The sequence below is a fragment of the Lynx canadensis genome, chromosome D3 (assembly GCF_007474595.2).
Source record: "Lynx canadensis isolate LIC74 chromosome D3, mLynCan4.pri.v2, whole genome shotgun sequence".
NCBI classification, from domain to species: domain Eukaryota; kingdom Metazoa; phylum Chordata; class Mammalia; order Carnivora; family Felidae; genus Lynx; species Lynx canadensis.
The window spans coordinates 66,416,025-66,438,291 of NC_044314.2; the positions used below are offsets into that span (position 1 = coordinate 66,416,025).

Here is a 22,267-nt window from a genome sequence, read left to right on the forward strand (position 1 = left end):
GGGACAGAAAGGGAGAGAGAGATAATCCCAAGCAGGCTCTGTGCTGTCAGTGCAGAGCCCAATGTGGGGCTCAGACTCAAACCATGAGATCATGACCTGAGCCAAGATCAAGAGTCGGATGCTTAAGCAACTGAGCCACTCAGAAGCCTCTCTAACAGTTTTATTGATATGTAATTTATATACCATGAGCTTTGCTCTTTTAAATCGTACTGTTGAGTGGATTTTTGTGTATTCAGAGTTGTACAGTCATCGCTTGCAGTGTTCTAATCTTAGAATATTTTCATCTCTCTGGGAGGAAACTCCATACCCATTAGCAGTCACTCCTAATTCTCCCTGTTCCTTGCCCCTCAACCCCTGGCGACCACTAATCTCTCTGTCTTGATGGATTTACTAGTTCTGGACACTTCATACCAATGGAATCATATGACATGTGGTCCTTTGTGACTGGCTTCTTTTATTTACCATGCTGTCTTAGCTGTAGGTTTTATCAGATTGAGGAAATTTCCTTCTGCTCTTGGTTTGCTGGGAGTTTTTTTTTAGTAATGGATGTTGGATTTTGTCATATGTTTTTCCTGCTTGTACTGAAATGATTGTCAGGTTTTTTTTTTTTGTTTTTTTTTTTTTTAAATTTTTTTTTTTCAATGTTTATTTATTTTTGGGACAGAGAGAGACAGAGCATGAACGGGGGAGGGGCAGAGTGAGAGGGAGACACAGAATCGGAAACAGGCTCCAGGCTCCGAGCCATCAGCCCGGAGCCTGACGTGGGGCTCGAACTCACGGACCGCGAGATCGTGACCTGGCTGAAGTCGGACGCTTAACCGACTGCGCCACCCAGGCGCCCCAGGTTTTTGTTTTTTACTTTAGTCATGTGGTGGTATATTGCATAGGTTTTTGAATGTTAAACCACCCTTGGATTTCTGGGATAAATCCCACTTAGTCATGGTGCACGTAAGTTTGATGTGTTGCTGGATTTAGCGTGCTGGTATTTTAAGGATTTTTGCAGCTATATTTATAAGGAATACTTGTCTGTAGTTTTCTTGTGATGTCTGGTGTTGGTGTTGGGGTAATACTGTCTTTACAGAATGAGGTGGAAAGTGTTCCTTTCTCTACTATTGGTGTGGAATATTTCGTGAAAGGTTGGTAGTAATTTTTTAAACATTTGATAGAATTCACCAGTGAAACCATCTGAGTCCAGACTTGAATTTGTCTGAGGTTAGTTAATTACTAATTCAATCTTTTCACTTTTACCTCTGTTCAAATATCCTATTCCTTTTTGAGCTGGTTTGGAAACTTTGGGTTTTTATAGGAATTTTTCATTTTGATCTAGACTAATTCTTTGGCATACATTTATTCATAGTGTTCCATTATGATCCACGTTGTTTTGGTAAGTTTGTGCTGCTCCTGCTTTCATTACTGATTTTAGTAGTTGAGTCCCTCTTTTTTTCTCTTGGTCAATTTAAAGTTTGTCAGTGTTGTTGATCTTTCAAAGATCTAACTTCTGGTTTTGTTGATTCCCCCCCCCCGCCCCACAATAGCTTTGTTACTGTCTGTTTCATTTATTTCTGCTGTAGCCTTTGTTTCCTTTCTTCTGCCAACCTTAGGTTTAGTTTGTTTTTTTCTAGTGTCTTCAGAGTATTGATTGGAGATCTTTTCTTTTTATTTATTCCATTTAATTTTATTATTTATTTATTTATTTATTTATTTATTTATTTTGAGAGAGAGAGAGAGAGAGAGTACACACGAGTAGGGGAGAGGGGCAGAGGTAGAGAGTGTGAGAGAGATTCTTAAGCAGGCTCCATGCTCAGGGCTCAATCCCACAACCCTGGGATCATGACCTGAGCTGAAATCAAGAGTCAGGTGCTTAACTGACTCAGCCACCCAGGTGCCCCCTGAGATCTTCTTTCTAAATATTGGAGCTTGGGCTATAAATTTTTTTCTATGTACTACTTTAACTGCGGCCCATAAGCTCTAGTGTGTGTTCTATTTTTTGTTCACCTCAAAGTGTTTTTCTCATTTCTCTTGTGGTTTCTTCTTGAACCATTGGTTATTTTAGGAATGTCTACTTTCCATCTATTTGTGAATTTCCCAAATTTCCTTTAGTTATTGATCTTTAATTCCAGTGCGGTTCAAAAACATAGTTTGTATGATTTCAGTCAGTCTTTTAAATTCATTGAAGTTTGTTTTATGACCTAACATACGATTTGCCCTAGTCAATGTTTTATATGCAAGTGTACCATGGAATGAACCAGATGCCTGTTAGGTCTAGTTGGTGTATAGTGTTATCTTCCTTTGTTGGTCTTCTGCCTAGTTCTTCTATCCGTTCTTGAATGTGGGTATTGGAGTCTTCTGCTGTTGTTATTGAATTATAGCTTCTTTCAATTCTGTTTTTGCTTCATGTATTTTGGGGCTGTTGGTAGCTACATATATGTTGGTGGTATTGGGAGGTAATTAGAAATGTATGTTTGGTCTTTGTTCTTGGTTCCTGGTGCAGAGCTTCTAATGTAATACAGTACATTAATGTGTTTTTTGTCCCCATTTTTTTAAAAAGCTGCAGGTTGATAAAGGTGAATGTTTTTTGTTATTTTTAACAGACTCCTTTTTTTAAGATTTTTTTCCTATTTATTTATTTATGAGAGAGAGGGAGAGAGAATCTCATGAGGGGCAGAGAGAAAGGGAATCCCACACAACAATGACAGTGCAGAGCCCAAAGTGGGACTCGAACTTGCCTGAAGCCGCGCTCAAACTCACGAACTGTGAAATCATGACCTGAGCCTAAGTCAGATGCTTAACTGACTGAGCCACTCGGGCACCCCTTAACAGGCCCCTTTCAACCACATCTGAGTTTATGTTAATGAAGTAGCTTTTGGACGATTCCTTTGGGTGTGGGAGCTGGTTGCCCAGGCAATTTACCATCTAATTAGAGGGTTGGGACTTTCAGGGGCCTCCCCCTCCTGTGTGTTTGGGGGGAAGCACTGGATGTTGAGCTAATTGCTAATGGCCAATGAGGTAATCAGTTATGCCTGTATAGTGAAGCCTCCATTAAAAAACTCTTAACTGAAGGGGTTCAGAGAGCTTCTTGGTTGTTGAACACATTGAGATGCTGAAAAGATGGCAGGCTCAGAGAAGGCATGGAAGCTCTGTACCTCTTCTTTTATACTTGCCCTATTTATCTTTTCCATCTGGCTGTTTCTAAGTTATATCCTTTTGTAATAAAGCAGGGCTCTAGGAAGTAAAACGGAGGAAGGGTTGGGAACCGCCAGTATATAGCTGCTCAGTCAGAAGCACAGGTGACAACCTGGACTTGAGGTTAGTGGCAAGTGGTGGCAATAGTCTTGTAGGACTGAGCCCTTAATCTGCAGGATCTGCTCTAACTCCTGGCAGTTAGCATTAGAACGGCTTGGTGTGGAAACATTCATTTGGTGTCACAAGTGTTCAAACCAGAAGTCAGTTCTATTTAATGTTTATAATGGTTATGTCACCTTGATGGATGGACTGTTTGTCATTATTAAATATCCTTTATCTTTAGTAACAGGTTTTGTCTTAGTGTCTTAGAGTCAGTTTTCTCTGATAACAGTCATTCCTACGTTTGTTTTTTTTTTTAATTTTTAATATTTGTTTATTTTTGAGAGAGAGACAGAGTGTGAGCAGGGAGGGGCAGAGAGAGAGGGAGACACAGAATCCAAAGCAGGCTCCAGGCTCTGAGCTGCCAGCACAGAGCCCAATGTGGGGCTTGAACTCACGAACCATCAGATCATGACCTGAGCTGAAGTCAGACGCTTAACTGACTGAGCCACCCAGGCGCCCAGTCATTCCTACTTTCTGATATGTCTTTCCATCCTTTTACCTTTAACCCGTCTGTGTGTTTGAACCTAAATTGTGTTTCTTCTACACAGCATAAAACTGGGTTTTGTTTCTATGCATTCTGTCAAATCTCTGCCTTTTGATCAGAGTTTAATCAATTTGTTTTTTAAAGATTTTATTTTTAAGTAATCTCTGCACCCAATGCAGGGCTTGAATTTACAAGCGTAAGATCAAAAGTCACATGCCCCACCAACTAAGCCAGCCAGGTGCCCCTTTTAAATAAAGTTAATCAACTTTTTTTCTTTTTTTTTTTCTTTTTGGAGGGACCTTAGTCAATTGAAATGTAATTACTGATAAGGTAGAATTGATATATACCATTACACTGTTTGCTTTCTGTTTTATGTCTTTTTGTTCCTCAGTTCCTTCGTTACTGCCTCTTCTGTTTTAAATATTTTCTTTTTTTTTTTTTTTTTTAATTTTTTTTTTTCAACGTTTATTTTTTATTTTTGGGACAGAGAGAGACAGAGCATGAACGGGGGAGGGGCAGAGAGAGAGGGAGACACAGAATCGGAAACAGGCTCCAGGCTCTGAGCCATCAGCCCAGAGCCTGACGCGGGGCTCGAACTCCCGGACCGCGAGATCGTGACCTGGCTGAAGTCGGACGCTTAACCGACTGCGCCACCCAGGCGCCCCATGTTTTAAATACTTTCTAATATACCACTTTAATTCTCTTGTTTCTTTCACTGTATATACATATATTTTTAAAATTTTTTTAACATTTATTTATTTTTGAGAGACAGCGTGAGCAGGGGAGGGGCAGAGAGAGAGGGAGACACAGAATCTGAAGCAGGCTCCAGGCTCTGGAGCCTGACGTGGGGCTTGAACTCACAAGCCGTGCGATCATGACCTGAGCCGAAGTCGGACACTTAACCAACTGAGCCACCCAGGCGCCCCTCCCTGTATATTTTTAAGTTATTTTCTTGGTGATTGTCATAGGGTATAACAGTAACATCTAAACTGAAAACAATCTAGTTTGGACTAATGCCAACTAACTTCAGTTGTATATAAAAATTTTGCTCCTATAGCTCTATTTACTGTCACCTTTATGGTTATGTTGTCACAAATTACCTCTCTGTATGTTGTGTGTCCACAAACATGGATTTATAATTATTGTTTTACGTAGTTGTCTTTAAATCTTTTTTTTTTTTTTTTTTTAATGTTTATTTTTGAGAGAGACAGACCGTGAGTAAGGGAGGGTCAGAGAGAGAGGGAGACACAGAATCCGAAGTAGGCTCCGGGCTCTGAGCTGCCAGCACAGAACCTGACACAGGGCTCGAACCCACGAACCGTGAGATCATGCTGTGAACTGAAGTTGGATGCTTAACTGATGGAGCCACCCAGGCGCCCCTAAATCTATTTTTTTTAATGTTGGTTTATTTTTTTCTTTTCTCTTTTTTTTCTCTCTTTTTTTTTTTAATGTTTATTTATTTTTGAGACAGAGACAGAGCATGAACGGGGGAGGGGCAGAGAGAGGGAGACACAGAATTGGAAGCAGGCTCCAGGCTCTGAGCCATCAGCCCAGAGCCCAACGCGGGGCTCAAACTCACGGACCGCGAGATCGTGACCTGAGCTGAAGTCGGACCCTTAACCGACTGAGCCACCCAGGCGCCCCAATGTTGGTTTATTTTTGATAGACAGAGACAGACTGCTAACGGGGGAGGGGGAGAGAGAGGGAGACACAGAATCCAAAGCAGGCTTCAGGCAGAACCTGATGTTGGGCTTGAACTGACAAGTTGTGAGATCATGGCCTAAGTCAAAATTGGACTCTGAGTCAACTGAGCCACCCAGATGCCTCTATATAGTTGTCCTTTAATTCAGAAAGGAAAAACAGAATTAGAAACAATGTATGTTTATATTGTCTTTTATTTACCGTAGTTAGCTTTATTTTTTGTAATGCCCTCAATTTGTTTATGGTCTACAGTGTCCTTTTATTTTGGCCTGAAGGCTCTTCAGTATTTCTTGGAGGGCAGTTCTACTGCCTGTGGATTCTCTCAATTTTTGTTTATCTGAGAATGTCTTAACAATTCCCTTTAAAAAAAAATTTTTTTTTAATGGTTATTTTTTGAGAGAGAGAGAGAGAGTATGAGTGGGTGAGGGGCAGAGAGAGAGGGGGAGACAGAATCTGAAGCAGGTGCCAGGCTCTGAGCTGTCGGGACAGCCTGATGTGGGTGCTCAAACCCATGAACCATGAGATCGTGACCTAAGCTGCAGCTGGACGCTTAACTGACTGAGCCACCCAGGTGTCCCTTAATGATTCTCTTTTTGAAGCATAGTTTTGCTGGCTGGGTATAGAATTTTTTTTAAGTTTATTTATTTACTTTGAGAGAGAACCAGGGAGGGGCAAAGAGAGAGGGAGAGAGAGCAAGAATCCCAAGCAGGCTCCACATTCAGTGCAGAGCCCTGTGCGGGGCTCAAAGTTAACAACCGTGAGATCATGACCTGAGCCAAAAATCAAGAGTTGGACGCTTAACTCACTGAGCCACCCAGGCACCTCTGCATATAGAATTCTTAGTTGACATTGTTTTTCTTCATAGTGGTGATCTGTCTGCCTTCTGGCCTCTATAAGGAATGAGAAATCGGCTGTTAATCTTACTGAGAATCATGTTATTGATGAGTTGTTTCTCGTACTGTTTTCAGATTTTGTCTTTGGCCTTTGACAGAAATGTGTAGGTATAGATTTCTTTAGTTTATTCTTTTTGGAATTTGTTGAGCTTCTTGGATATGTAATGTTTTCCATCTTTAAGAAGTTTCAGCCTTTATTTTCTCATAATTTTTTTTGCCCTTTAGTATCCTCTTTTTCTGGGAATCCTATTATAGGTAACCTAATACACTCATGGTATCCCACAGGTCTATGGGGCACTGTTATTTATTTATTTATTTTCTTTGTCTTAATTGATAGTCTGGTGAGATACTGTTCTTATGCTTTCCTTTAATTCTTAGATGTGGTTGTTTGTTTTAGTTTTTTGAGCATATTATAGCTGGTTTATTTTATTTATTTTTTAATGTTTATCTTGAGAGAGTGTGCAAGCATATGCATGAGCACTTGAGCGGGGGAGGGGCAGAGAGAGAAGGAGAGAATCCCAAGCAGGCTCCAAGCTGTCAGCGCAGAGCCTGATGTGGGGCTTGATCCCATGAACTGTGAGATCATGACCTGAGCCAAAATCAAGAGTTGGACCCTTAACTGACCAAGCCACCCAGGTGCCCCTCCTCAAGGATGGTTTGTATTGACTACTTTTCTTCATCTTGTATGGCATATACATTTGTGTTTTAGTTCATGTCTCGTTAAACCTGGGCATTTTAAATAATGTGGCAACTGTGGATATCAAGATTACCAGTTAGAGGACAATTTTTTTTTAAAAATATTTATCATTTTTGAGAGAGCACAAGCAGGGGAGGGGCAGAGAGAGAGGGGGAGACATAGAGTCTGAAGCAGGCTACAGGCTCTGAACTGTTAGCACAGAGCCTGATGCAGTACTCAAACCCACTAACCACAAGATCATGCCCTGAACTGAAGTCAGACCCTTAACCGACTGAACCACCCAGACATCCCAAGGACATATTTCTTGCCTCACAGCTCTGGAGACTGGACAGCTAAACTCAAGGTGTCAGCAAGGTTGGTTTCTTCTGAAGGCTAGGAGAGAAAGATCTCTTTCAGGCCTCTCTCTGTTTGGAGATAACAGTTGGAGATAACTGGTAACAGTCCTTCTCCTTGTACTGTGTGTTTGTTTCTGAATCTGTTTATAGGGACAGTAGTCATATTGGATTAGGGCCCACCCTAATGACCTCATTTTAACTTGATTATGTCTGTAAGGACCTTATCTGCAAAAAAGGTTGTATAATGAGGTATTGGAAGTTAGGATTTCAGCCTATCAATATGTGGGTGGACAGAATTCAACCCATAATAGTGTGACTTTCCTAGACTATTTTGTGAAATCCAAGTCAGAGATTTCCTGACCTAAATCAGTAAGTCTCCCAGCCTTTGCTAGGGGGCTCTTTATGCATGTTGGGGTCACCTTTAATGCTCTAGTAGTTGACATTGTGCCTTAGCCTTTACTTCCTTCCCACTTGCACAGAGCTTCTGAGTCAGTCAGGAGATTTGGGCCTTCCCAGGTCTTTCCTGGGCATGCAAGTGGCCACCTAGATCTCCAGACAAGTTGGAGCTTTTCAAAGCCTCTTAAGGGCATCTCATTCTCTAGCTTTTCCTTTTATGTTTTCTGACCTGCCTCATGCTTGCCAGCTGGTATCCCAGCCTCAGGCAACTGCAGTATGAAACAGTTGCCACTGATTATTTTTGATAGGTTTCCTGGGGAATTGGGCTGTTTTCACCGAATGAACTCTGAGTTGGGTCGCATAAAGGCAAGTTTTACAATGAGCTTTTCTGTAGAGCTGCCACATGGACCAGACAGCAGTGGTTCTCTGGGCTTGGGGTGTTGGGGAACCAGTTTGCCTTCTTCAGTGAACCAGCCTTGCTGGTTCCCAAGGCTACCACAGAGCTGGGAAGAGGAGACAGGAATGGGCCAAATTTTATAAATAAAATGCTACAAAGCTCATTGTTCTTAGCAAAATTCAGCCATTTTTTGCTTGAATAAATGCTCTCCAGGTTGTTGTCTTTAATTTCCAGAATTCTGAAAAAGTTGATTTTGACAGTTTTAGTCAGTGTTCTTGTTGATCCTGTGGAGGAGCAAAATTTGGAGTTTTTTTTTTATTCTGTCACCCTAGAACTGGTATAGGCTGCGTTTAAAACTTTTTTTCAAAAACAAAAAAGACAAAATATAAAACAGTATTCACCTGGGTGACTCAGTTGGTTAAGTCTGACTTCAGCTCAGGTCATGATCTCATGGTTTCAAGCCCCACATTGGGCTCGCCTATCAGCGAGGAGCCTTTTTCTGATCCTCTGTCCTTTCTCTCTGCCCCTCCCCTACTCGTACGGGTGCACACTCTCTCGAAAATAAATTGACGTTAAAAAAACTAAACATTTTTTCCAATCTTTTTAGACTGAGACTATTCTAAAATATGGTAAAGTGCCCATGGCAGTTTAAATTGCACTCGGGTGTCTATTTTTTGTGCTTTATTGTCATAGATGGGCCATAGACAGATCACAGAGCCCACTCAGCAAACAAAATCTCAAAAAGGCTAGCTCCTCCAGGAAAAATCACATTTTCAACTTTATTTCTCAATAACCTAACTATGGAACAGTGGTTGTTCAGGGAGGCTTCCAAGGCATGTTGGAGAACTTGTTACCTACACCTCTACCCATAGCCTGCCAAGGCCCTTAGGATTGGTTGTTGCAGTTGATGATGCATGGGCTATATAGGTTGCACGCCACCATTCTCTGATACGGGGTAGCAGAAACTGGAAGGGGTAGCTATGGTTCTGGTGCTGGGAGTCAGCTTGGCCTAGGCAAGTAGGGGATGTGCGGCTCCAGCAGCCTTTTTGGAAGATGGAGCTTTGCTTTGTCATAGAAGCTCATCTGAGTAGCCTCTGCTGTTGCCCAGTGCGGTGGGGATGTGTGTCTTACCTGTCTAAGCATGCAGCACCCACGCCCCACTGCCTGTGGCTATTGTGGTAAAGTTTAAAGTAACTCAGTAAATTATAGTTGATTTAAGAAATTTTTGACATGTTGAGATAATGGAAAATTCTCCAGGGTTAGTACAGCAAGTGTTAGGAACACCTGGTTTCAAGATAAGATCCAGGATGGTCTCCATTTAGTGTTGTGGCCTCTAAGATACCAGCATCTGGCTTGGTTGGTTATTAACTGAATGAATTAGCATTTCAGTCCAGTTTTTAATCTGAAAGTCTCTGTGCTTACTGTTGGCTTTAGTTCACTTTTGTATTTGGCACCATTGTAGTTCCCTAAGCAGGGACCTCCCAGTTTCATTCTGGCCAGCTTAGGGATCCGGGGGTGTTCCATGGCTCTCCCAGCCTTGTGTGTTGAAGAGTGGTCTGTCGCTCCAGTTACCTGCTCTGTCGCAGCTGCTTTTTGCAGTCCCACCACCTGCATGTGGCCTCATATGTGGCTGTCTGGTGGTATACACTCTTGGAGGGCTACAAGCTTGCCCCAGACTGTGATGTCAACCCTGTCTCTACCTCATGCTTGGTGGTCAGAGACTGGTGGTTACCTCTTCTCTAGAGTGCATGGTTTTGATGATGACCAGCTGGCAGTCTTTGTGCTCAGTTCTTTCATGTTCCACCTTTCCTCCTGCCCTGTACAGTCTGCAAGGTCATTGTGGCTGCACCCTTGTCCCTGGAGCCTTTTACATCAGCACCTCTAGTGAGGCGTCTGCTGTGACAGAGACTGCAGGTTTCTGGAATTTGTGCCTCAGGTTGTGCTGGATAGTAGGAAGATTCAGGATCTGGCCATGTACTCTGGGGCTCTTCTGGAAAGTGAGGGATCTTTCCAGAAATAACATCAGAAAGTCGCCTGAGAGGGGTGCCTGGGTGGCTCAGTTGGTTGGGTGTCCAACTTCAGCCTAGGTCATGATCTCGTTGGTCCCGAGTTCTGGCCCCACAGCAGGCTCTGTACTGACAGCTCGGAGCCTGGAGCCTGTTTCGGATTCTAGGTCTCCCTCTCTATCTCTGCTCCTACCCCACTCACACTCTGTCTCTCTCTCTCTAAAAAATAAATAAACATTAAAAAATTAAAAAAAAAAGAAAAGGCAAGCTTGAGAGAGGAGGTCTTCCCAGGTAGAGGAGGCTATGTGGGCAGCTCAGAAATCCCAGGTATAAAAGTTCCCTTGTACACACAAGGGACTTTTTCATGTTGGTTCTCCAATTCTCTGACACCAGCTAGGTGTCTGCAACTTTGCTCAGTTCTTACACTATTTACATGGAGTTGGCTCAGTTCCAAAAGACTGCCCACACTTCACATTCCAGCCACAAATGGGGTGCGCAGGCCACCCACATTGACCAGCCAACTACAGATTCAGGGGTTTCCGTGACTTCCCTTGGGTTCATTAATTTGCTTGAATGAGAACTTTTTTAGAATTTGCTCTCAGAACTCAGGGAAACTCCTTACGTTTATTGGTTTATTATTAAGAATACAAATGGATAGCCAGATGAAGAGGTGCTTAATCATGGTTGGTCTTTCTGGTGACCAGCCCCCTCATGAAGCTGTCTAGGCTCTGCCCCCCACCATGCCTAATTAGCATAAACTCAGATGAGGTCCAGAGGGACTCCTTTGAATAACAAAAGATACTCCTATTAGGAAATTCTAAAGTTTTAGGCGCTCCCTGAACTGGATACAAGGACCAGATATGTGTCTGATGACCAAAAATGTCCTCATCCTCTGGAGAGGTTTTTCTTCACACTTAGAATTTGTGTATGTGTGTACTTATTTCCCATTTTAAAATTTGTCAGAGAAGAAAGTAGCTTTTCTGTCAGGTTGAAGGTACTAGAGCAGCACAATCATGACTGATAGGAATTGCTGTCTTGCTCCTGAAAAATTGTGACAGTGTTTCTGTCACATCCTTGTCAGTAGCTTGGTGGGTGGGTGGTGGTGCCCTTGTGGAGGTGTGGCTCCAGAGTTCCAGCTGTGGCGGCAGGATGCCAAGGTTGGCTGGGCAGGCCCTGGTTCTTTGGGAGCTCTCGCTATGCACTGCTGTCCTTGAGGTACAGTGGCACAAAGTCCACATGCAATGGTGGTGTGGATATAGAATATCCAGAATTCTAGAATTGCCATGGAAGCAGAGGCTCAGGGCATAGCATGTTTGGTGTTGATTAACAGATGAGCAGAACTGGTACTGAGCCTTTTCACAAGACCTGGGGTGATTTCTTCTTACTATTTTATAGCTTTTTAGGTAGCTGTGGGTTGTGGTTGGTTCATGCTTGTTCTAGAATTTAGGCATTAGGGACTTGGTTTTTTTTGGTTCCCTTCCCCCGCCCCCGACCAGTTTAGGTTTTAATAGAGAGTTCGGGGCACTTAGGTGGCTCGATTGGTTAAGTGTCCGACTCTTAATTTTGGCTCAGGTCATGAGATTGAGCCCTCCATCAGGCTCAATACTGATAGTGTGGAGCCTGCTTGGGATTCTCTCTTTCCCTCTCCCTGTGTCCCTCCCCTGCTCGTGTGTGTTCACAGTTGCTCACTTTCTCAAAAAATTAAAAAAAATTATAGAGTGGTAAATGCACTTTTTGGTACACTTCTGTGAATTTTGAAACGTGTAGTTTTGTCATGTAACCAACAGCACAATCAAGACATTTTCAAATGTTCTCCCCCTCCCAGTTTTCTTAAACTGCCCCTTATGCCCCTTTGTAGTCAAAACTTTCTTTTTACCCTGGTAGCCACTGAGCTATCTCTGTAGGTTAGCCAATTCCCAAATGTCTTTTATCAGTGGAGTCACAGGGGAGGTAGCCTTAGAACCAAGCTCCAACTCAGTGATGCACTTGAGAATCATCTGTGTTGGTGCTGGTGTCGATGGTTGGGTAATTTTTGCTGCTGAGTGTGCCTACTGCAGGGCAGTGCCTAGTATGTTCTTCTCACTTGAGGGGTGTTGAGTGCATTTCCATTTTTGGGTGATTAGCATTTGGCTGCTGTGAGGCTCTCCGGTTTTCCACGTGAGTGTAGCTAAGCACCCAAGATGGCCTTGCTGGGCTGTATGATAAGTATATGTCCAACTGGGTGCCTCTGCATGTCTGTCGAGCCAGATGAGCATGTGTATGGGGGTCTATCTCTGTACTCTGTCTCCTTGATCTGTGTGACCTTTCACCAATGCCATACCTTCTTGATGACATGAATTCTTGGAATCCGTGCGACCCCTCAAACTTTGTTCTTTTTCAAAAGCACTTTTTGGTTACTCCAGCTACTTTTCCCTTCCGTATAGAAACAGTATGTTAGTACAAAAAGTTCTGTTGAGATTTTGATTGGAATTGTGTTACATCTGTAGATAAATTTGGAGAGAATGGACTTCCTAACAGTATTGAGTCTTTCAGTTCACAAACCCAGTGTATCTCTCCATTTATTGAAGTCTTTGATGTCTTTTATTAGTGTTTGGTCATTTTTAGTATGCAGATCTTTCACATGTTTTACTAGATTTGGACTTGAGTATTTCACATGTGTTTTGGAGCTGTTGTGAGTAGCACTTTAGTTTCAGTTCTGTTGATTGCTAGTGTATAGCGATCTCATTTACTGTCGTATATTGATCGTGTGTCTCGTGGCTTTGCTGAACTGCTTTATTAGTTCCGGTAGTTTTTCTGTAGATTTCTTTGGGATTTCTGTGTACAGACCAGGTTGACTGTGGTGGTTTGATTTCTTCCTTTCCAATCTAGATGCCTTTTGTTTCTTTTTCTTGCCTTACTACTCTGACTAGAAGCTCCATTACATGTTGAGTAGCAGTGGGGAGAGTGGACATCCTTGTCTTGTTCCTGATCTTGGGGTGAAGCATACAGTCTCTGACCATTGAATATGATGTTAGGTGTTAGTTGTTTGTTGATGCCCTCTATCAGGTTGAGGAAGGATTCTTCTATTCCTTACCAATTGATATTACAGACTTTTTCCTCCTTAATTTGTTGATATAATGTATTATGTTGATTGATTTTTTTTTTTTTTTAATGCATTCCTGGGCTAAGTCCTTTCTTGGGCATGGCATAGATTTGTTTTTATGTGTTAATGGTTACAAATTGCTAATACTCTATGTAGGATTTTTACACCTGTGTTTATGAGGATTATTAGTTTGTAGTTCTCTTTGGTGTTAATAAGGGTACTGCTAACATCATAAAATGAATTGGCAATTGTCCCTCCTCTTGTGGTGTTTTGAAAGATTGTCTAGAATTGGTATCATTTTTTTTTTTTTTTCTTAAATATTTGGTAGTTGTTGCCAATGAAACGATCTGAGTGTGGAGTTTTCTTTGAAGGGACCTTTTAACTACAAGTTCAACTTCTTGAATAGAGCAGTTTGGGTACTTTGCACTTTTCAAGGAATTGGTCCATTTTATTTAAATTGTTGGGTTTATGGGTGCTGGTCTGTCTGTGGTGCTCTCTCAGGGTCTTTCAGTATCTGTTGGGCACCAGTGATCCAAACTTCTTCTGTACTGTTGTCATTGGGCCACTTCTGCCCTTTGTACTGTAGTCTCTATATGCTCCTTGCAGGTTAACCTGCAACATGTGACTGTGGCTCTTGGTGCAGGTAATTGTGGTATGGGCCTTTGCCAGCGTCTGTTGGATATCTTTGGGCTTCTTAGTGTGTGTTCTTCTGCCATGTGTGTGTCTGCCTCGGCTCTGTCAGGGAGGATCGTGGGTACACAGGTGGTCTTGCTCAGTCTGACCACAGGTCCACAGCCCAGGTGCCGACTGCTGGTTAGAGACTGGGTTATCAAAAGGCTGAAATGAGAGAGCCAGCCACCATGGATGGGTCGGCTGCCTGGCTAGCCACTAAGGTCTAGGGCCTGATGTCTTGGTGAATAACTTTCCCTGGAAACTGATCCATGCTGATGCAGACGCTCGTAAGTGGAGGTATCTTGTGGAGACCTGTTGGAAACTGTAGCCAAATGAGAGTAGGGAGATTTCTAGCTCACCAGAATCAGCAATTCCCTTTAGGAATGGCACCTTGCTTTCCTTGACTCAGTCACAGTCCGCTGAGAGAGGAACCCCTGCCTCCCTGCCCAGAGTAGTGTTCTTATAAGTGTTGTGTTCTTGTAAGAAGAGGGAGGGAAGTGGAGAGAGGGCTGGGTGGAGTTGGGAGTGATGCTAAAGAAAGCTTGGTGCTGCCAAAACCTGGGAAGGTCCAGAAAGAATCTCTCATAGAGGTTTCAAAGGGAATGTGGCCTGCTGACACCTTGCTTTGGGACTTCTGGCCTCCAGAATTGTGAAAAAATAAATAAGCCACCCACTTGGTGGTACCTTGCTATGGCAACCCCAGAAGCCCAGCAGTCCCCACCAGGGAGGTGGGCTGTGCTGAGTGAACTAGGCCACATCCTTCGTTCACAGAGGGCGGCTCAGCAGAGGCCCAAGTCTGGTTGGGGTCAACACTGCCTCCTGGCTGCTGCCTGCCTCTGTTGTCAGAACTTCTCTTTTTTCCCCTCAACTGGTTAAGTGGTTTCCCATTAACCCTTTAGTTGTTCTGTTCTCTGGGCATAGCAGTTGGTCTCAGAGCTAGGACAGGATGACTCTGTGTTTGAAACAGGAGCCAGGCCAGGCCCTTCACAGCCTTCAGAGAGCTTGGCCTTTTTAGAGTGCATCTCTTTTGTCTGATTTACCTTTTGTCTTCTATAATCTCACTTATGATGATCTTCAAAATTTTTTTCTAAGGTTGTTTGTCTTTAGATTTCTAATTGATCAGACTCAGATTCAGAAAAGGCTCCCAGGCAGCACCAGGCTTTGCCACCCCGTTGCAGCATACTCTCCAACCTAGCACAGCACTGCTTGTCCTGTCTCAGAGGGGCCGCTGGACAATGAGGTGGGGGCGCAATGTGCTCTTCAAGGCAGTAAAGATGACAGGAAGCTTCTGGGGGAAGCAGACAGCATGGGGAACAGCTCCGTGAGGCCAGCAGGCTCGGTCTAGCACTTAGGAGTGGCTGCTTTGTTTTGTAGTATTTTAACCACATCAGTATCGAGGACTCACGGGTCTACGAGCTGACCAGCAAGGCCGGACTGTTGTCTCCCTATCAGATCCTTCACGAGTGCCTTAAAAGGTAGGGCGGGTGCTTCCCCTTCTGAGTAGGGTTGTGTGGGGGCTTTTCTTTTGGTGCCCAATGTCTTTACTAGCTGTTTATCCTGATTCAAGAGGTGATGCTAAAGGCCAAGCCATTGCAAGTATTCCCTGTGTGCACAGAAGCCCCTGTGCCTGCTGGTCAGTCAGAGCCTGTGAGATCGGATCAGGAGAATCCCCTCCTTTTCAGCTGAGATGTGCGGTTTGGGGAAAGGGTTGGCATTGTCTTCATTGAGCCTTTAAAGCCTATCCTGAAGCTGTCATTTCTTCGTCCTCAGCTGATGGCACTGGTTGTCTATGTTTTTTCTTTAAGAAACCATGGAATGGGTGATACATCCATCAAGTTTGAAGTGGTTCCTGGTAAAAACCAGAAGAGTGAATATGTCATGGCGTGCGGCAAACACACAGTGCGCGGCTGGTGTAAGGACTGCCTCCCTCCTCCCTGTCACCCCACTGCAATTTCCCTTGACCACTGGGGAGGTTGCACACTGCCATGTGGCCTGTCTGGGAGTCCTGAGCCTCTGGGGCTTAGTCTCAGGCCACTACCCTGGCATCACTCCCAAGCTCCTGCCTTGTGTGCTGACCACCTGCAGTCCTCCGTGTCCACTGGCATCTCCTATCGACCTCTGTCTGAAAGCCTGTCAGTCTGAGGTGGGACTGTGGTAGTCCTGCCTGTACCAACCCTATCCTCCTAGTTCCTGGGCTTGGGCTGGTCACTTTGGCTAGGCCATGTTTTCCCCCTCCCTGCCACTAGTGCCCCATCCAGCCCATGGTCCCTGTGGCAGGAGGAGGGATGTCCTAGAATGGCAGCAGAGCCCTTGCCCTGCCCTACTCTGTGTCCCTGTGCTGGGTGATGTGCCTGCCCCATTTGTGGTCTTTGTGTACACCACCTGCAGTATTTACCAAATTTGGTTGGTTATTTATTTTTAACTTCTTTATTTAAAAAAAATTTTTTTATGTTTATTTTTGAGAGAGAGAGAGAGAGAGTGTGTGAGCAGGGGAGGGACACAGAGAGAGAGGGAGACACAGAATCTGAAGACAGGCTCCAGGCTCTGAGCTAGCTGTCAACATAGAGCCTGATCCAGGACTCGAACTCACAAACCATGAGATCGTGACCTGAGCCAGTGGATGCTTAACTGGCTGAGCCACCCAGGCGCCCCACTGAATTTGGTTTTTGAAATAACTACATTTTATTTTATCTTTTAATGTTTATTTTTGAGAGAGTGTGCCATGTATGAGTGGGGGGAAGGGCAGAGAAAGAGGGAGACAGAGAATCCCAAGCAGGCTTTGCACTGTCAGTGCAGAATCTGACGTGGGGCTCAAACTCACACACTGAGATCATGACCTGAACTGAAATCAAGAGTCAGATGCTTAATTGACTGAGCCATCCAGGCACCCCTGAAGTAACCACTTCTGAAAACAACTTTATTTTAAAAGAAAACTTTGTATGACTACTATAAACACAAAACCAGTGCTATGTAAATTAGAAAGTAACACACAAGTTGGCCTTGGGAAAATCACAGAACTCACAGACCTGGGTGTCCCCTGTGATTCAGCAGATATTAGTCCTCACTGAGACACCTTCTGGAGCAGGCAGGTGTGGCATAGAAGGAGTGCTGGCACCATTAACCTCCCTATCTGGGAAGTGTGGCCACCTTGGTCTGTCTGGCCATAGGCATCTCCTGGCACTCAGACCCACTCTGCTCCCTGGCCCCACCTTCCCTCTGCATACATAGAAACTCCTCTTTCAAAGTTCATACACCCTCTGGAAACTCCTCTGGGCTTTCTGGCAGAGCCTCCCTCCCCTGTGCCTGTCCCCAAGGAGCCTTGGGCTATGTGCTTCATGGTACTCGTTTTGCTTGTCTGTATCTCTGGAAGTGTAGGGTGTGGTGGGAGGGAGGCCTTGTAAGTTATGACCTTGGGCCCATTCTGATTTTCTGAAGCCTTTGAAGGAGCTGTTCTGCTAAATGGGGTTAGGGTGGGTCCTGGTCTCAGCTTTGTAAGACTCCAGTGCCCACTGCAGTGGTGGAAGACGTCTGTACCCCCTCCTGTAGAACATGCCGTTTGCTGGGTGGGGGAATGGCAGGTGTGTCTCCTCTCTAGGCAAGGTGGCCATGTTGACAGCTGAATGTTCTAGTGACTCCCTCTCCACATTTCCTCTTCCTTCCTCACAGGTAAGAATAAGAGAGTTGGAAAACAGTTAGCCTCTCAGAAAATCCTTCAGCTGCTGCATCCACATGTCAAGAATTGGGGGTCTTTATTGCGCATGTATGGTCGCGAAAGCAGCAAGATGGTCAAGCAGGTAACCAGGCTCCTCCCCAGGACCTAAGGCAGCCTCTGTGCTTATCATCCTCCCTCCACCGTGGCACACCTGTTTGAGGTCCTGCTGTCACCGGAGATAGTGTTGGGCAGCTCTGCTCTTGTTCAAGGCTGCTTCTCAGGCGCTCTGCTGGGCCATGTCTGTGACCTTGGGGGTGGGAGGTGGTCATTCATGCTGTGTCTCCCTCCCTGAGAAGCCTGGGCCTGGCTCTGGCTGTGTGGGGTGAGCCTGCCCAGCAGGAGGTACAGGTGGTGAGTGCTGCCAGCCCCAGTGGAGAGGAAGCTTCTGAGCTGAGACCTGGTGTCTCCCCTTCCCCCACACCGGAACTGCAAGCCCTTGGATTAATTTGAGGACCCCTAGAAGCTTAAGGGAGAGTAAGAGATGCAGGCCACCTCTTCCTGCTTATGAACACCAGTTTTTTTTAACTAAACACCTGTACACGTCATCTGTTTAGTTTCCGCTGTTTTGCCGAGATCGAGAGATTTAAACCAGTACCCTTAGGTTTGTATGTTTTGTGGGGTGGAGGGAAGTCCTGGGAGGTGTTTACATTTATTTTTACCCTGATGTTTCCAGAAATAGTCTGGGTTACCTGCATCCCAGTGAGGGGAGGGGTGGCCATGTGGCATCTAAGGAGGTGACACTGGGCCCCCAGGGTGCTTAGAGAGGAACCTCCAGATATGTGTTGCTGAGAAAACTCCAATGACTGCAGATGAGGCTGATTTCTGCCTTCATGTGCCTTTACTTTTGTGCTGTATCTTGTTTGGGCTAAGATTGAGAAAAGCCTGCTTTGGCCTGTGAGTGGGAACTCTCCCTAAGTTGGAGGATGAGCGTCCAGTCTAGGCACAGCCTCAGCCTGTATCTTTTGGAGGACAGGTGGAGTCTGACACTCGAAGGCACGGCAGGCGGCCTCAGAGATGGCCTTTTCAGACAGGAAGGGCCTCAGGACAGCTTGATCCTGTTCTCAAAGTTGGAGGGTTTGCAGATATGCAGAGAGCGCAGTGTCTAGGGCTGATGGGCTCCCAGCTGGGCCCCAGTGCCAGGGTTTATCCCATCGGGCAGCATGCTGTCCCTGCTGGCGGAGGCCGTACCCTGATCGTTCTACTCTGAGGGTCTGGGCAGTACGAGTGCCCAGCCGATGGCAGGAGTGGAGGCAGCTGGGTGCCAGGATGCCTTTGCCCCATGAAGGGAAGAGGCTGTGGCTTCTGCCTGCTCAGGGTGAGGCAGAAGTGGGGGTAGTATGGTCAGAAAGTGAGCTGGGCAGCTGTGGACTGGTCTGCGTTCTCTGTGGCTGTGTCAGCTGCCAGGTGTGGGTTGGGAGTGCAGCTCTGGCTGCTGGCCGTAATATGTCTGTGGGGCCTGCCCCAGGCAGTCCTGAGAGCAAGGTGCTGTGCTCCCCAGGAGACCTCGGACAAAAGTGTGATTGAGCTGCAGCAATATGCCAAGAAGAACAAGCCAAACCTGCACATCCTGAGCAAACTACAGGAGGAGATGAAGAGGCTGGCTGAGGAGAGGGTGAGTGTGCAGGCCCGGCCAGCACCAAAGGCCCCTCCGCACCCTCATCCTCTTGCCCTCAAGGGAGGGGAGGGGCACCTAGCACAGCCACGTTGGCAGCTGTGGGAGGGAAGTCAGCCTCAACACTTCTAGGGTAGATGTGCTTTTCCTTGCGTTTCAGCATTCATGACATTTGCATCAGATCAATTCACTTTTTAGTTACATTATAGAACTCTCAGCCCTGGCCTGTGGTTGTGAAGGACCTGCCTTCTGGGTATTTCCACTCAGTACTCAGTTTGAAGGCAGGGACGTTATATCAGTGAGGCCTCCCATTCTCAGGGTCTTGTGGGACACAGACTGCCATCCTGGGCCTCTTCTTCTTTGGGTCCTTGTCATTTCTGTGAGGGAGGAGCATGGTTCACACAACATTGAACCTGGGTAAGGCTCAATCCCGATGAAGCTTCCTAAAACCACTTGCCTGAGGGTCTTCTAGGCTAGGACCTTGTGAAGCTGTGGTATTTGCCTGGAGGCCTATATAAAACCCCAGGGAGGGGGAGGTGGGGAATGAGAATCTGTTGTATGTTTGGCCTTTCTGGTCCAGGAGATACCTCAAGTTGGGGCGGGGAGAGAGAACCTGCCCTCAAGTTGGGGTGGGGAGAGAGAACCACCTACGTGATTGTCCCTGGTGGCTGTAACTTCCTTGGCCCTTCACTTCTGGGTGTGTGGTCTGCTTCCCAGGGAAGCACCAGCACACAGTTCTCTGAGATGGCATCCAGGGAGACCCAGCCAGCCCCCTATCTGGTCCACTCCTCAGACCTTCCTTCTCATGTGGTGTAGTGCAAAGCAGTGGTGCCCTCCTACTCCAGAGGCTACCTGGTACCAGTGTGCTGAGCTTGCCCCCTCACATATCCACCCTGCCTCAGGAGCCTCTTGCCTGAAGTTGCGCTTGGCCACATGTTCCTACTTTGTTGGCATCCCTGACCTTTGTTGTTCTTTCAGGAGGAGACACGAAAGAAACCCAAGATGTCTATTGTGGCGTCTGCCCAGCCTGGTGGCGAGCCCCTGTGCACTGTGGACGTATGAGGGAGGCAGCAGGGTCAGGCGCGGGGACTGCCAGCTCTGCTGCCAGGGAGACCTCACGCCACTCACTCTGCAGCCTCGGGCCTCCGATCTGAGTTCCTCCCCTGCGGCCAGGCTTCTGCCGTCAGGGCCAGAGGGGTGGGGCTCTGGTGCGTGGGGACAGCAGGGCCACGAAGCTCTTCCTTGGGGGCCGCCCACAGGTCTGAGTGGGCGTGTTCAAGGATGGACTCTGCTTGTCCACACAGGTGGAAGCCAAGAGCTTGACAATAACTGTGGACAACCTCTGCTTATGTGGACTTGCTGCAGACTGGTTTGATGAAGGTTTTCATGTGTGTCAGTACATAACATGCACTGACAAATGTCAGATAAAATGAGAAAGTGGTGGCAAAGTTCTGTGGTACCCTGTGCCCAGGGTTCCCGCAGACCACTGCAGGGACCTGGTCAGAAGGCGCACGCTGGGACCCCCATCCCCTTCCCTGCCTCTTGTGTTTTCCCTTTTTCTCTGAAAAGGTTACAACAGGAAGGAGTATTTCAGACCTTTTTGGTTTAAAATAAACACAATTTTAGAATCAGAACTATTTTTCAGAGATTGTAGGCAAACCCTCAAGGTGATTATTTGCCATCCTTGAAATGCATTGCCAGTGTATGCCTGGCTTGTTGCCCTGGTCCTGGGTTGGCGTGCGGTCCATTTTTCTGAGTAAGTCTTAATGTCCTAAAAACACGCCTTCTTAAGACACTGAGGCCCCTCACCTTCACTGGCCTCTGGCAACTTTTTACTAATGATTTTTGCACAGTCAAGTCCATCTGTCCACCCATCAATTTTTAAAGCTTTTATGAAATTTTAGCATTTGGAAAGAAACTTTTACAGTGAGAGTAGAAGGTAGATTTGGAGTCACGTAGCAGATATAAACAAGTTAATGCATTTTAGCACGGGGATTTTAAAAGAGGAAATAAGGACCCTCAGTGCAATCCATCCGTGATCACAAAGTGGCGCTCTTCTCCAGACCTGGCATAAACACATGGATGGTGGCGGTCTTCCCTGTGACAATGGCTTCACTGGATTTCAAGGGCAGTTGCTCTATGCATCCAGGCCTGGTGGCCAGCCTGTTACTTTGACCAGCAGCCTGTGTTTTCCAAGTGGCTCCTGTGGACCAGTGCAGGGATAAGTGTGTTCCTGCCCTGAACCCCAGAGGATGTGGGTGTGCTTAGGGCCCTTGGTTGTCCCCATGTGCAAGGTACAGGTAGTCATCAGTTCCCTGTCACCAGGGCCTGCTCAGGGTGCTGTGTGCTCATGGTGCACTGTCAGCTGCAGGAGCCCAGTGCTGGGTTGCATTGTCACATTCCACGGGTGTGCCTGTTCTCCATCATGTCCCCCGTGGTTGGTGTTGATGGCATTTGTTTTCAGGAAGACAATGTTGGGTCTTGTGTGCCACCCACAGTGTATCCCTCCCTTGCCACCTATGTGACTGAGGTTGGCTTCTGTGTTGACGTTTATAAACAAAACCCTTAAATCAAGTTGCTGTAATTAGACACTTGCTTCTGTCTTGCCTCCTGTCTGCAGCTGTGAATAATCATTTGACTGTGTTTGCTCTCAGAACAGCCAGATGCGCCATTGTGAACCAAAGCTTCGTGCACACGTTAATAGAGGCAGCGAGCTTTGCTGCAGCCTCCCCGTGTCCTTCCTCTGTCCCTCCTATGTGGGTGTGAGTGTTGTGTGCACACAGCCATGCTGTGGCTGCAGAGGGCAGGTGGAGTCTGTACTCATGCCACCTCCATGTGGCCACTGCCTGTTGTGTACCTTCCAGGTGGTGGCTAAGCTGTGGCTTTAAGGGTGAGCCTTGATTGTCTGAATGCATAAAGCAAAACTGTCCCAAAA

General features: G+C 45.9%; 1 protein-coding gene across 2 annotated transcripts in view; it reads left to right on the forward strand.

Moving 5' to 3' along the window:
* The window catches only part of DGCR8 (DGCR8 microprocessor complex subunit), a 37,118-nt gene extending 14,851 nt beyond the window's left edge, over nt 1-22,267 (forward strand). For both annotated transcript variants that reach the window (XM_030335870.2, XM_032595310.1), the window contains 5 exons: nt 15,383-15,483; nt 15,814-15,920; nt 17,675-17,802; nt 19,219-19,332; nt 20,311-22,267. In XM_030335870.2, the coding sequence (XP_030191730.1) occupies nt 15,383-15,483; nt 15,814-15,920; nt 17,675-17,802; nt 19,219-19,332; nt 20,311-20,394 (534 nt within the window). In that variant the 3' untranslated portion in view covers nt 20,395-22,267. The remainder of the gene's footprint in view (nt 1-15,382; nt 15,484-15,813; nt 15,921-17,674; nt 17,803-19,218; nt 19,333-20,310) is intronic.